Raw genomic sequence first — 15898 nt, 5'->3', positions numbered from 1 at the left:
TATGTCACTGCTTTGAATACAAAAATAAGCCCAATTAAAAAAAAAATCACTGAAGATAATGGACTATCCAAGCAAAAACACCTACATGTTTACCATGACAAATGTTTCATATTTATAATGGTGTGAAAGTCACGTTGGTTTTATGAAAAAATATAAGCTCAAAAAAGGTGGCTGGCCAGCCTCCAAGGTGGCTCCTGATGATCTCTGCTGCCGGTAATTACACTCTTAGGTAGTCCTCTCACAATAAATGGGGCTGACCTGTGTCACCAATAGGAATTGCTATATGGCATATGTGGCTAAGTTATATAAGACACTGTGGATTCTGTCTTTCTCTTATCCTAGGGAAAGCCAGCCACCATACCATGATGACTTTTAAGTAGCTCATTGAGGCCCACCAGTGAAGAACTGAGACCTCTTGCCAAAAAAGAACCAATTGCCAAGCATGTGAGTGAGCCAGCTTTGAGGCTAATCCTGAAGCCCTAATCAAGCCTTTGAGTGGCAGCATCCCTGGCTGATAGCTTCACTGCAACCTCATGAGACTCAGAACCAGGTACCCCAGAAAGCCACTTCTTAATTTCTGACACACAGAAACTGTGAGGTAATAAACACTTGTTGTTTTAAACCACTAAGTTTTAGGATAACTTAGGCAGCAATAGATGAGTAATACGCTCAATATAATTCTTCAACTTTTAAGATTCTTTTTTTAAGCTGTCTCAAGAGCACAGACCACACTTAAAAGCTCTTATTGAAATTCCCAGAGTCCACACACTAAAATCTAACCCTTTCCATCTTCTGGTTTCCAGCTGATATACTGAATCAAGCTCTCAATTAACCATCTAGCCTTTTAGAAATTAAAAAAAAAAAAAAAAAAAAAAAAAACAACGTTTGGATGATGCACAAATATAATTAGCCACTACTTATTCCTATAAGATATAACTTTAACAGTTAATCCATGGGTTCAACTGTTTCCATTAAACTGGGGAGGAGGGAAAAAAAAAAAAAAAACAACCCTCCAGATACACTTCCTAACTATTGGGCGGGCTGGGGGGCTTCGGCAGGTGGCAACTAAATTCCTATTACACTCTTAAAGTGCCAAATAATCACACTTGCTCTCACCTGGGCTCTGAAACAAGTAGGAAATAAGGAGACCAATGAGATAAGTAGGCATTTAGTATCAGATTTATTAACTAAGAAAACCGAACTCGAAGTGTGGAAGTGTGAAACTAAAGGGGGCTTCCTTCTCCTCCCCTGCTGCCTATAACATTCGGACCAGTCCCAGGAGGAGCAGCCAGAAAACTCCAGCTTTCCTATGCCTGCCCCAGTGGTTCTGAATGAGTGAGGCTTAGGCTCAAGCAGGCCAGAGAGTAAGACAAGTACTGGGGCCAGGGGACTCACTGGGCAAATGCTGTGGGGAATCTGAATCGCATCAATCAAGTGACCTAAAACTCAACACACTCAGAGCTCTGGTTATTAAGTCTAAATACAAGCGTAGGGCGCGCGCGCGCGCGCACACACACACACACACACACACACAACTTCCCTACCCACAGGACTCTTACAACCACAGGGCAGTGCTGATAATAGGAATCTGAGGTTAAAGCAAAATAAAGACAAAAGGAGAAGTGTTCAGGTTACGGTGTGGATGAGGGTGCGACAGGAAGCGCAGACCCCAACTCCAAGTCAACCAGACTGGCAGGCAAGCTCGTCAGCAGCTCGTAAACCGACGCGGCCCACGGGCTCCGCAGAAACAAACCAGACCTTTGCTCTGAGCGAGGGGCAGCTCGAGAGGCTGACCCGAGCCAGAACCACACCCTTCACTGAGCTGGCTCATTCCCCGGATCCGCCCACAGAGTCACCCCGCCCAGGCTCGAGGGGCCCCGGAATCCTCCGACCAGCTGGCCATCCGCTAGGGTACCAGTGTGAGAGAAGTGGGAACTTGCCCAGCCAAACGTCAATTTGCGCCCCAGTTACCTTACTCGCGCCCGCGACGGTGGCAACTCCAGAGGCCCAGGACATCCCCTGGTCCCGATGCCCGCTGGGAAATGTAGTTCTGCGCTCGAACCAAGACTTCTCTACTCGAACGCTCCGAGCGTTTGTTTAGTTTCGCGTTTACTTCCTCCAAGGACTTGGAACTCGGGCTCCGCCCCCAGGTGGCGCGCTGCACCCTGGGTATTGTAGTCTTGGTTCGCTTCCGTGGTTGACGGCTGGAACGGAGACGCACCGCGGAAGCGGAACTCCGTTACCTCATTGGATGCCGCCCCGATACGTTACTGCGCAGGCTGTGGTGGCGTCGTAACGCCTCGGGGAAAGGGAAGCGGACGGCACCGCGAATTGCTGCCTCTGGCTTTTTATTTTTCTGCTGACAGGATTTGGTCACTGGTTCTTCATCTTTTGTCTGTTGCACGCATCCAGCCCTCCCCATTTGCTTTCCCACTCCTTGGATCCAGCCCTCTGGGCTTTCACGCCAGTTCTCTCACCCCGCCGTGAGCCCCTCCTGGTCCCCGGGCGGGCCTGGCACGGAGGCGGTAACTATGGAGAATATGGCGGAGGAGGAGCTGCTACCCCAGGAGAAGGAGGAGGTGGAGGTGGCCCAGGTCCAGGTCCCGACCCCAGCTCCGGCCCCGGATTCGGCCCCGGCCCCGGACTCGGCTCCGACTCCGGCCTCGGCTCCAGCCCCAGCCCCTGCCCTGGCCCAGGCTCCGGCCCTGTCCCCGTCCCTAGCCTCTGCCCCTGACGAGGCTGAAAGCAGTAAGTGCAGGAGGCCCAGATCTTTCTGCCGCAAGAGAAGCGAGAAAGTGCGCCTTGCTGGGGAGTAGGGGAGGCCCTTCACTGGGATGGTTTTTATGGGGAAAGGCAGGTTTAGGGATGTGGGGGGAGGAAGGAGGGACCCGTGTAGTGGGTGAAGCGGGTACAGAATGGGAGAAGGCATCTCCACAAACCTCGAGGACATCATGGTAGAGGATTTGTGGAGGCCAGGGGTGCTGCAGATAGAAGGAAATGATGAGGTTGAGGGCTTTTTCGTTAAAGGGGGTCTTTTCTGATAGGAAAATAGGAAGTTACACCTAATTTGGTAGTTTCCCTCTCAGCCCCGTCTACCATGGTTCACGAAGTCCTTCGAAAAGTGACATGGTAACCGAGGCAACCTGTTTACTGTAGTAGATCCTAGCTGCCAGATTTAGAAACCGTTGCTGTCAAGTAGCTTTTATGCTCGACACGCACAAATAGATGAGTTTTTATTATTTAATTTTCTTCAGCACCTTGCTTCCAAAAAGAATTTGAGGCTGATAAGTAGTTTAAGAAAGGGTCGACTAAATTACAGATGTCTTCCCTCAGACATAAATGCCAGTTGTGTTTTGTACTCCAGTTCCATCAGAAGTCGACTGTTGAAAATTATTAGCCCATTATTACTGTGCTTCTGTATGTGCGTGCATGTTTTGTAAGTGGTGATTTAGGGGACCGTAAGGAATAACACTCAAGAATCTTGTGAATGTTTTAAATGTAAAGTCTAAGGGTTTTGTTTTGTTTTGTTTTGTGGGCCATAAATTGACCCTTAATGCTCTATCTGAATTATAACAAAATGATTTAAATTAATTCATTTTCTTTCCTACTTCTAGGCCAGTTGTGAATTTAATGTTTATAAAACACTTGGATAGTTATAGTTTAATAGAGTTGTGCAATTTTAAAGCCATATATAAATTGTTATAGTAGATTAAAGAGTAGAGCTGATCACAGCAAAGACAAAGACAGCGTGCCTCTGGTAGGCCCCTCCTCCTCATACTAAATCAGAACTGCTAGGTACAAGATAAGGACAGTTGCTTCTTCACCCACAACTACAGCTGGGGGTTGGGGGTGGTACATTCTCCTGAGTAAGTAGCCTCCCTTCCCTCCAGGTTGGATTTGTTTGTATTAATCAGAATTGGTTCAGCAGCTTTAGGGAATGCATGCTTCTTCAACTCCCCACCAGCAACAATATTTTAAACATAGTTTGGGAAGATATATATTCTAGAATTTACAAGTATGTCATTTGAGGAATGTATGATGTTTGAGAAACCTGAAAATGGATTACAGGGACAAATATATAATGATTTAGAAATCTGAAATGCATTGGAAATACATATTAATCTCACTTTAAAAATTATTTTTATACGGTCTAGTTATTTGAAATCAGTCTTAAGTAGGCAGGATGAAGATGACACATCTGAAATAGAATTGAAAAATGAGGAAAAAGTAACAGAAGTTGTAAAATAACCTCCTAGCGTTTTGGATTCATCTGTTTAACAGGAGGTTTGCCTATTGACTTCTGGATTATTAGGGTGTTAGAAAAAGTTTGAGTGATTTAACTACAGATTGTCTGATATCTACTATTTTGAACCAGAAAGTAATTTCAGGCATATCATGAATCTTTAGACAGATCTTTGAGAGTTCTAATAGTGGACCACAGAATTTTCATTGTTCTCTTCTAACTTATCAGGTCCTTTTCTCTTATTTTATACTACTTAGAAAGATTTCAGAAAGCATATCTTTACATAGTACTGTATATCTTGTTTCACATACACAGATCTTTGAACTTTGGAAGCCAAAAGCCTTTATGACTACAAATGAAATGGATTGGTTTATACACATGGATTCATTGCCTGAATCTTACTGTCTCATCTAACAAAAGATTTTGCTCAAATGGGAAAAAAATTTTGCCTATTTATAGAAATTTTCTCTTCATAAAGTCACTTGAACAGTACCTAGTGTAATAAGTTAACCAATAATATACGTTGCTCTTTTTCTCTTTTAAAAATGAAGTAAAAATTTGTCTTTTAATAAATTTGAGTAGGAATATCTGATGGTGCTGAATTGAATTCCAAAATTACTGACTTTAGTATGCTACTGCATCTAAAATTGACTAATGATTTTTAAAAAATATTTAACAAACTGTAGTGCCTGCTGTGTGCAAGATATTGTATTAGGCACGTAGTCATTACAAAACTGAGTAAGGCATAGCCCCTGCCTTCTTACTGCTTATTTGTGGAGGAGACAAATAAGGGCACAAATTATACTGAAGAGTTAAAAAAAAAAAAAAAAAAAAAAAAAAGAAGTGGGAGTGAAGCTTGGAGAGGAATAGGCAGGAAGGTAGCAATGACAAGAACAGAATTTAAAAGGCTTAAGGTTCTAAATTGTATAACCTAATTGTATAATGACTACTAGCGAGCCCTACGGTTTACCGTTTTCTGTCTAGTTAGGGATTTTTCCTGTCAATTTTCATCTCCTAGTCTTGTATTTGTATTTTCAAGCTCCCACTTAGTAAATATTACTTTCCTTGGAGATATGTATATTCAAGTCTCTCCTTAAAAAAAAAAAAAAAAAAGAAAAACTACAGTCCCATCTATCTCCTTTTTTATACTGCCACCTTTTTTGAAAGAAGTAATCTATATGGTTTTCTATATTTTGTGTTTTTTTTTCTAGTCCCATTGTATTCCACAACACCTCACTGAACCTTTTTTGTAAAGGTCACTGGAGACCTGCTAATACTAAATCCAGTGGTCTTTTATTGATCTATGCAACTATTTGTGATAGTGTTGAACATTTGTCTTTTACATTCTCTTTTCTCTTGGCTTCTATCTTATCTTGATTCTCCTTATCATTTATTCTTTTTGAATCTACCCTTCTGATTGTTTTTCCTTAGTGTCTCTTATGTTACCTGCATCTCTCCATACCTCATTTCCAAATTGCATCTATTTATACTAATCAGCAGAGGGTTCACAGCAGCTTTGGGTAATGCATCTTTGGGTAATAATCTTGGGTAAGATTTATTCATATATTCCAAAGTTTACAAGTATGACATTTGAAGAATGTATAATGTTTGAGAAACCTAAAAATGTGTTACTGGGGCTGGACTTTGCCCTTTTTCTTCTCTTTTTTCACAATGTTTTTTTCCTTGGGCTTTCTTAAGCTCCTAGTTTCACCTTACGCGTATTTATGATTTATATCCCTCTTGAGCTCCAAAAACAGTTCAACTGCATAAACTAAACTTGAATATGAATACTGGTATTACCTCAAACACACTATGTCAAAAACTAAATTCCCTTTTCTCCTTTCCTTTTCTACCCAAAATATTTTCCTCTTCCTTCATTGGTTAATGGTACCATTATTCTCAACTATATAAACCTGAAATCTTTTTAGAATCATTCTTGAACTTACTTTTCATTCACAGTTATTTCTCAAATCCAAAGTTCTCTGGTTTTTTTTTTTTTAACCATCTATTCTGTACCTTTCCATTGCTAATTCTCACTTCAGTTACTGTCTTAGGTTCTGCAGCCAGAGATAACCTCCTTAAATGCATTCAGATCACATCATTCACTTCCTCAAAATCATGCAGACTTCACAATTAACTGAAGATGAAAGTCCAGCCTAGCTTTCATAGAATTTATGTTCTTCCATCATCTTTATACATTTTTGACTGCTTGTTCTCCTACCAACCCCATTCTCCAAACATACTACATTCCAGCCAGGGGCGGGATAGAGGTGGCTGTATTTTTTTTCTTTTTTTTCACATCCTGTGCCTTTGTTGATGAGGTTACTTCAGTTTATAAGGGCAGCCACCAAATCTCTGCTTATTGAAATTCTATGCATACCTTACATCTCAGTCAAATGCCACCTCTTCAGTGAAGACATTCCCAGAGGCAGTCATTGGAATTAATTCCCCCTTCCTATGTATGCCCACATCATAGTACCTTTACCTCAGTATTCATTTCATTCTGCCTTGTGTTATAGTTGGTTAACATATTAATATGACTTCCACCTGGTTGAAATTTCTTTATAAAGATAGGGGAGATGGCTTATGTTTCTTCAGCATTTTGTTCAGAGTAAAAACATTTTTTGTAGAATTATATTGAATAATTAAAGTTTAAAGGCGTGAAGTTACACAGTGGCATTTTTTTACCCAACTTTTTGCAGTCTGAGGCACGCTTGTCATACATAAGCTGAGTTGCAGCAGTATTCCCCATCTAGGCACCAGGACGCCATGCTACAGGAAATACAAGTGTCGGAGTCTGTTGACGTGATCAAATAACTGGAATTCAGATTGTTAAAACATAATCTTCTAACTCTTAAAATTTCCTTTCAGAGAGACACATCTCAATTCAAAGGCAGCTTGCTGATCTAGAGAAGTTAGCTTTCGTAACTGAAGGGGATTTTGACCATGCCAGTTCGTTGAACTCAGATAATCTTGATGCAGGTACTTCCATATTTGGAGGGGTTTGTCTCCCTTAATTTCTGATTTATATCAGAATTTCAACTCATGAAAAATTGCTGAAAATAGACTTGTTTATTGCCATTGAACTAGAGCAGTAATAAATAAAATGTTTTCATTCAGGAAATTGGTAGCCTTCTACATGCACAGGTGTTATGGGAATAAGTTGTTCATTGCTCCTCGAGGAAATTATAATTTCATGATATATAAGTGCTGTCCATTCTATAAGTTAGGAATTGCATTTGGCTATGAGTAACGGAAATCCCAAGAAACCGTGCCTTACGTAATAGAAAGGCTTATATTATGTCATGTAAAAGAAGTCCCACGGTGGGGAATTTTTAGGGCTGGTGCAAGAGTTCCTCATTGCTGTCACTGTCTCAAGCTCCTCTCTTTCTGCTTCGCCATCCTTAGTGCTTGAATTCTGTCCTCAGTATCACTTCATGGGTTTTTGAAGTAGGCAGAACATATTGAAAAATTAATTTTGCCTATACCTGCAGTGTGCTATATGGATTTAAAAAATAAGTCACTGATGATTTCTGTATATTTTTATTGCTTTAAACCTGAATTTGAGATTTTAGTTTTTTTGTCCCTATCAAAGTTTATATTTGAGATCTGTTACATCTCTAATTAAATAAGACTTGTATTTTTTATGATCCATATCTTTTCATTAATAAAGAAGGAAGAATTTAACAAATTCTCAAATAGGATACAGCAGGTTCTAACTATGCTCCCTGTCCCAGAATGGCAGTTATTTTGGATCCCATGTACTCCTTCCACTCCTCCCGCTTTTCTGACTCCACCTGTTAACTGTTTTTGTTGCTGCCCCAGAGTAGAATGCCACAGCAGGTGCTTATGCTTCCTGCCCAGCTCCTACCTCTCTGGGAGTGTGACAAGTGCTGCCCCTGATTCTCTCCCTGGCAGGCATTTTGGCTGGAGGGATATCATGTAGTTCATCACTTTCTCATTCTCTCTGTTCCCAAGGGCAACAAGGATATCAGCCACAGAGAGGAGAGTTTTAGGGTAAAAAATCAATCACTGACCATGTGCTAATACAGTTATTGTTAACTACCTGGTGAGGCAGAGATGATTTCTCCCTAACGTTAACATAGACATTATCTAAGAAGTGTGTGTGTTGTGTGGAGGGAGTCCCCTATGACTTCTTTTGTAGCTAAGTCAAGGTATTAGTAGCTAGTATATCTGTGCTTTATTGGTTTTTTGTTTTGTTTTGTTTTGTTTGTTTTTTGTTTTTTTTTGGCCAGGAAACAAACAGTCTTGTCCATTGTGCCCTAAGGAAAAATTCAGAGCTTGTAATAGCCATAAGCTTCGTCGTCACCTTCAAAATTTACACTGGAAAGTCTCGGTTGAATTTGAAGGTTAGTAGTTTTATGCTTGCTAAACATAAATGAAATTCAAGATTCAGTACCAGTTTTGGAATTTTATTGTGAACATAATCAAATATTTTCCATTTAAAATTTCTGAGGGATTTAATGACCCTCTTTTAACGTGTTTATTAATAAAAGGCCATGTAGCTCTCTGGCAACAAGATGTATGTTGCAAGTGTAGTTTAGTTTAGCAAACATTTATTAAGCATCTGTTCTACACTGGGTACTTTGCTTGGCCCTGGGGGGTCCCCATAACTTGTTGAACGACTACCATTTGACACATTCTTTTGAAGGTATAATGATTATGAAACGAAATAAAATATGTAAGTATTGGAAAAGAGAAGACAGTATCTTTTTTCTGCTGATAGCTTCAAAAAACTAGAGTTAATTAGAGTATGTAGAATGGTAGTGGGATATAAGATAAATATTTGAAATGATTGCCTTTCTCTACTCTAGATAAATGGAAATTAGGAAAAAGATACCAATTGTGATAATGACAAAAATGACATAATTTGGGGGACTAAATTTAACAAGAGGGCTCATATAAAGAATAAAGTTGAAGGACAAAAAAATGAGATCTTAGGGGTGCCTGGGTGGCTCAGTTGGTTAAGCGTCTGGCTCTTGGTTTTGGCTCAGGTCATGATCTCACAGTTCGTTGATTTGAGCCCCACATCAGGCTCTGCACTGACAGTACGGAGTCTGCTTGGAATTCTCTCTCTCTGCCCCACCCCCCCTTGTTCTGTAAAATAAATAAACATTTTTAAAAATTGAGGTTTTATCAAGTTAAAAGATTTCCTAAGTATAATGAATTATTATTAGATTTTGGAGTGAATTATGTGAATTATACCATTTTTGGAAAGAGATCTGGCAACATTTTTAAAATTTAAAATGTATATATCTCCCAGGCACTCCCTCCTTTGGGAGTAAAAGAATCAATAGGCAAGAATAGATATACAAGAATATTTATTGCAGCTTGTACTTAGTGACAAAAACTTGAAACTAAAATAAAAGGAATGGTTGAATACATTATGGTACATAAGTGCCATGACATATTATGCAGGCATTGTAAAAAGTATGTGTTAGATGAGTACTAGCTTACTTGGAAGGATTTCCATGATAAACTGCAATTGAATACAATATATATGGAAGATTTTGTGATACTACATTTGGATAAAAACCAAAAATACCCCCCCCAAAGCCCTAAATATCAGTCTTCAGCATATGTATATTTACATTTGAATATGATTTTGTGAGTATAGGTGTTATTAAGTGTGGTTATCTGGAGTTTGAACCAAACCGGATGAAATAGCCAGTATGAGACACCCAGAAAAGAAGCCAGAACTATTTTCTTAGTGGAACTGGTACAAGGTTCTCACTTGTTCCTTAGGGAAGAAGGAATTAGAGACTTAATTCAGAAGCCATCCTGTCTTTTATGTTTAATTATACATAAGAATGTGTAGTAAATCATGTTGACTTTTTATCAAAAAAGAGAAATGTCTCATTTTAATTAAAAAGGTCTCTTTTGTATTCTTTATTTAAGCCATTGTTTAACCATTAGGTTTAGTCTTCCTCCTTCAAGTTATTCTGGTAAATGGCTCCTGGTATTTCTTTACTCTCTTAAGTACATTAAGTTGGGTTTTTTCACATGGTGATCTGGTAGATGGCGAGTGTCATAGTTTTTGTCCTAGCAAGCAGGTCTCAAAGTAGTTGACAAATATGTTTAAGGTAGAAGCATCAAGACCTCTCAAAGGGATAGAAGTGAGATGTGAGGGAGAAAAAAGCCAAGAATGGCGGTGGTCCAGAGCCAGTTCTGGTGGTCCAGAGCCGATGGCCAAGAAAGAATTCTTGAAGACGTCTTTGGTATAAAAAGGTGATTTTATTAAAGCATGAGGACAGGACATGTGGGCAGGAAGAGCTGTACTATAAGTGTGGGGGGTAACTAGTTTACGGAGGGGGTGGGGGAGATAGAATCAAGGGGGAATTTCCAAAGAGACTGTCACATGCTAAAGGCTTATTGGAGGCCTAGCTGTAGTTAAGCTAAAGTTGTTTTTCCCTCCAGCAAGACATTAAGACTGTAGAGAGTTCCTATACTCTGGTTTATTGATGGGATTGCCTTTTTCTAGTAAACTGGTGGAGACTTAATCAGTTTGACCATTTGTTTTTTGGGTAGCCAGGAGTGTCCAAGGAATATCATACAGGTGGGGGGGGGAGGTGCTTTTAGCCTCACTTTGCCCTCAGCTCTCCCCATCCTCCCTCATCATTAAGACCAGGTACTGGGGAAGAAGGCCAAGACCGCAGATTCAGGCATGCAAAGGTTTAGATGCATCTGCTGGAGATGTCAGTAGCTTGTCCAGATATGAATCTCGGGTTTGGGGAAAGGTCTGGGCTAGAGATACAAGTTTGGGAATTGTCAGACTACAAATAGTATTTAAAGCTATATGACTGGATGGGATAACCATAGGAGTACATATCAGTGGAAAAAAAGAAGTTGCTGAGTCCGGAAATACTTCCGTATGTACAAGTAAGAGAAACAATTAGATGTAAGGAATGAGAAGAAAGGAGTTGGAGATCACTTAAAGTTAGGAGCAACTGGAAGGCATTATCATTCATTTAAAAAGTGGAAAAGAGACCTGGTTCAAGGGGAAATGATATATTTATAGTCCATGACAGTAGATTTTGAAATGCTGACCTGATAACCCAGGCATGCATCCTCAGTAGGCAATTAGAAATAGAGATCTGGCCTTCAGTAAGGAGTTAGTAACTACAACTAGAATTTGGAATTCCTTCCCCCAGTGGAGATAGTTGCAGTCATAAAAGGCATTAAAATTACCAAGGAAACGAGGGAAAACAGTCATGTAGCAGAGCAAGCCTACAGAAAGTCTGCGTTTTAGAGTATAACAGAGGGAAGAGGAGCTGTGAAGAAGATTAAGAAGGGTGGGAGAGAACTAAGTGCCGTATCATCAATGGAAGAAGAGGCTATGTAATGGCAAATGTAGCATGAGGCAAAGAAGATGAAGCCTAAGAAAAGTCAACATGACAGAGAATAGATGAGAAAATTGAGTCCCAAAGAAGCTAACCAAGACAATGCACGGTCTCGGCAGAACCAGAATTCAAACCTGGATCTCATATATTTGCTTTTATGCTATATCTTATATAACAAATATCTAAAACTAACAGTCTCATTCAAATAAATTACAATATTATAAATACAAGAAGAATTCCAGTTATTCTTATAAAATTTGCTAATAATTTTTAATGATAATGGACTATTTAGTGAACAGTGATATGACAACCAGCCATTCTTCACTTTAGGTTACAGGATGTGCATCTGTCACTTACCTTGTCGACCAGTGAAACCAAACATTATTGGAGAACAGGTAATCAGATGTTAGATTTATTTTTAAATTTTGCCCTCTTTAAAGAAAGCACAATTTTTACTTGCTCTAAGGCTATGGGCATATCTGGCAATGAGGTTTACTTTAAGATTTTGTATCTGAGTGCTTTCAGATTATCCTAGCAGGAAAAATATGAACTATATGGAAAAAAGAGTTGCTGTATTGAACTTTTCATTTTATAATTTTAAATTTTAGTCAGAGAAACTGTTTTCTTATGTTCAAAAGGGAAATTGACCTATTTACTAATTTTGGAATGGAGAATTTAAATAAAAATTAAATTTTTTCTTTTGTAATAAATTTTGATTCTGGAATAAAAGCCTTCAATTTCTGTGACTTAGTAAGTATCTTTGTGTCAATTCATATTTATCTTCTCTATACTTTTAATTTGTCAAAGGACAGTATCAAGAATCTTTCTGAAATCTTAATAATTCTTTAAAAAGTACATGTGTTCATTTTTAGCACAGATGTGAATTTTGGGGAATACAAATTACATAATATTTTTTAGTGCTGCTATCTTGAGTGAATACTAGCTTAATGAGGCCTCGTTATTAATTTTTTTTCATGTCACTAAAAAGAGTAAAGTGCTGGGGAGAAAAAACCCAAAAATTTCTTACATAGTAATTAGGACAATGCTTGGCCCATCGGCCTTATCCAGGACATTTTGAATATGATAACCACAGTACCATAAGGAACTCTGCAGTGTTCTCAACTTGCTGTTTGATCCCAAGTAAATAGGATCTAAGATCTTAGAAGATCTAAGAGTAAAAGTCATCAAAACTAGGAAAAAGCCAGTGGAGTAGTCTTTTTATTCTCAACTAAATTTTAAAGAAATTTTCAAGTGAGAATTTTTTACTTGGACAAATAGACTTTTAAAAAAAAGTCTTTTTTTAAGATTTAAGTAATCTCTATACCCAACGTGGGGCTCGAACTCACAACCCTGAGATTAAGAGTCGCACATTCCACCAACTGAGCCAGCCAAGTGCCCCAAGACTTATTATGTCTCTAACATTTTGTGATGTGCTGAAACTAACTGAAATTTCTAGAAATATTGAAAGCTGATTGTTAAATATGGCCATTATTAAAAATTAAATTGTATAAACTTTAAGGTGAATATATTACAAAGGTAATAATATTCAAATCTCATCACTTCCTAATTATTTTACTACATTTTTGTATTATCCACCTGGTAGCCATGTTTTCCAGTATGATATTATCTATCTATTCCCAAATTCACATTTAGTGATAGCATATGAGTAGCTTGAAATCTGCAACAATCATAGTTTGAAATTGGCCATGATAGAGTATATATGCCACAGAAAGCAGCAAACACTTTAAGTCAGGGCTTTATTTTCCTGGAGAACAATTGTTAAACATCTACCAGCACAGTGCTGCTAATGTTATACCATTTGTAAGTGCTACTTATAGAAAATAGGGTACAGTTATTTGCTGATTAGAATGAATGAACAAAATAAATTAAATTAGTGGTCTATTATAAAGTAAGTAAAAATCATATGTAAATATAGATAAGGAAATAAAGATCCCTTCAAAGTCCCATGGCAATATTAATACTCTCTTCTCTACCATTAAACCCAAGATATGCTAACATACTTAAATTTGCAATCTTAAATAAACTTCTGTTTCATTGTTTTAGTAACTTACCTGTATATTTAAATTAAATACTCTGTTTGATAGATATCCAGTAAAATGGGCGCCCATTATCATTGTATCATTTGTTCAGCAACAATCACCAGAAGGACCGATATGCTGGGACATGTTAGGCGACATGTGAATAAAGGAGAGACGAAATCCAAGTATATTGCTGGTAAGTTGAGCAATATATTAATAGGTAAATTCTTAAATAATGGTCCAGTTATTATTTTCAGACATCAAGTAGATAAAATATAGTGACTTCACCATTTAATTGACTACTAATCCATGACTTCAGGTTTCTTTTCTTTCTGTGAGGCTCCTCGTAACATTTAACTGATTGATGCCAAAGTAAATATAGGTATCTTAATGAAAGATTATAGATAAGTATGTTATACTTACTGTTGAAAAACACTGGAAAAAGGAAATAGAGTGATATAAAGATCATTTATTATCCTGAAGTGCTATCAGGTTATTAATAGGTTATTATTACTGAGGCAGCCCTTCTCAAAATTAAGATTAATTAAGACATCATGCCCTACGGCATCCATTGTATGTAATGAATTAACTTCTCTCCGACACATCTAAAATGGTACTATGTACCTTTTAAGAATTGAAAAAAATAATTTTCTGTAGAGCTTAATTTTCTAATAGAATCTGGTTTGAGAAAGGCTGATCATGTGAAATATGTCACATGCCACTTAGGTAGGCGTAGAATATATAATGCAACACTAGGAAAGGTTACGATGATTTGGCACTGTAAAAAAAGAAATATGGGGGCAGCTGGGTTGCTCAGTCAGTTGAGCATCTGTCTCTTGATTTTGGCTCAGGTCGTGATCCCAGGGTTGCAGGATCAAGCCCAGGGTTGGTCTCTTTGCTGAGTATGTAGCCTGCTTAAGATTCTCTCTCTCTCTCTTCCTCTGCACTCTGCTGCTCTCCACTGCTAGTGCATTCTCTGTCTCTAAAAAAAAAAAAAAAAAAAAAAAAAAAAGAAGGAAAGAGATATAGTTGCCATGTAGTTAACATTCTGATCGTAATATTATCAAGAAATCCAAACATAAAGAATCTCGGTTATTTTTCCCCACACATGATATGTATGTCTCATTTCTTAAATATTTAAAATATACACACACAAATATATCAGTATTTCATTTGGGTTTATAGCTAAATGATTCTAATGTATACTAAATGTAGAATCTTTTTTTTTCTGTTACTTTATACCCATTTGAATGTAATTTGTGATTTAAAATTATAATCATAAGAAAGTGTTCTGAAGGGGCACCTGGGTGGCTCAGTTAGTTAAGCGTCTGACTTTGGCTCAGGTCATGATCTCACGGGTTTGAGCCCCACATCGGGCTCTGTGCTGACAACTAAGAGCCTGAAGCCTGTTTCCCATTCTGTGTCTTCCCCTCTCTCTGTCCCTCTCCTGCTTGTGCTCTGTGTGTATCTCTCTCTCAAAAATAAATAAACATTTAAAAAAAGTTCTGAAATCTAGCATGCTCAGGAAGTATAGTGATTCTTAGTCATTCATGATAGCTAATGGAATGAAACCATACAGAGATACTAATTTTATAACAGTTATACCACAGTAAGATATGTTGAACAGCCAACCTATGTAAATGCAGCATAGTAGTTTGATGAATAATAAACGTATTTTAGAATTTTTATAATGGTTTTATGTTAGGTTAATTGTTCTTAACTAGGTTTCATAATATAGATGTATTATGTTCTAGGCAGATAAGATTTTAACTTAAACTTTAATTGCCCAAATACTTAATTGAATGCTACTCTTTCCTACAGACAGTACTGAACAGATAGATCACTTTAGGGTTTTTCTTCTTTGATATCTGCCTGGTTGATTACATTAACAAAGTATTATAAAGGAAAGTTATTTCTTTTAATGTATATTGTTTTAGATACTTAGAATTATTTTGTATTTCACTGGAAATCTTTGTTTTTCATCTTAGCTTCTGCTGCTAAACCACCTAATGAAATTTTGAAAGAGGCAGACACAGATGTACAAGTTTGTCCTAACTATTCTATACCTCAAAAAACAGATTCCTATTTTAATCCCAAAATGAAACTAAATCGGTAAGATGAATTGAAAAAAGGGTTATGGGATGTTTCAAATGATTACAAATGTGACCTTCTTTTTATGTTCTAATATATTGAAATTTAAAACTGGGTACAGAATGAAAATCATCTGTTTTAGTATTTTTCAGAATGATTGTTTT

General features: G+C 37.9%; 2 protein-coding genes across 11 annotated transcripts in view; one reads left to right on the top strand and one right to left on the bottom strand.

Moving 5' to 3' along the window:
• Positions 1–2127, bottom strand: part of SWT1 (SWT1 RNA endoribonuclease homolog) — a 106473-nt gene extending 104346 nt beyond the window's left edge. For 5 of the 6 annotated variants that reach the window (XR_015246212.1, XR_015246213.1, XM_086694143.1 and 2 more), the window contains exon 1: positions 1972–2127. Coding sequence is in view for 4 of the 6 variants with exons in the window: in XM_086694143.1 (XP_086550269.1) it covers positions 1972–2016 (45 nt within the window). In the remaining 2 variants the exon portion in view is untranslated. The remainder of the gene's footprint in view (positions 1–1971) is intronic. The other variant, XM_086694142.1, reaches the window with a different exon arrangement.
• A 143-nt stretch (positions 2128–2270) lies between these two features.
• TRMT1L (tRNA methyltransferase 1L) overlaps positions 2271–15898 on the top strand; it is a 39458-nt gene continuing 25830 nt past the window's right edge. For 2 of the 5 annotated variants that reach the window (XM_086694145.1, XM_025921110.2), the window contains exons 1-6: positions 2272–2748; positions 7115–7225; positions 8500–8613; positions 11935–11999; positions 13710–13839; positions 15632–15755. In XM_086694145.1, coding sequence (XP_086550271.1) covers positions 2532–2748; positions 7115–7225; positions 8500–8613; positions 11935–11999; positions 13710–13839; positions 15632–15755 — 761 coding nt within the window. In that variant the 5' untranslated portion in view covers positions 2272–2531. Of the gene's footprint in view, positions 2749–7114; positions 7226–8499; positions 8614–11934; positions 12000–13709; positions 13840–15631; positions 15756–15898 lie in introns of all 5 variants that reach the window. The other 3 variants (XM_086694147.1, XM_086694146.1, XM_086694149.1) reach the window with 3 other exon arrangements.

The sequence above is a fragment of the Puma concolor genome, chromosome E4, assembly GCF_028749965.1.
Source record: "Puma concolor isolate L17-30 chromosome E4, mPumCon1.1.hap2, whole genome shotgun sequence".
Classification (NCBI taxonomy): domain Eukaryota; kingdom Metazoa; phylum Chordata; class Mammalia; order Carnivora; family Felidae; genus Puma; species Puma concolor.
The sequence above is the reverse complement of the archived record's forward strand: the minus strand, read 5'-3'. Positions and strand labels throughout refer to the sequence as shown.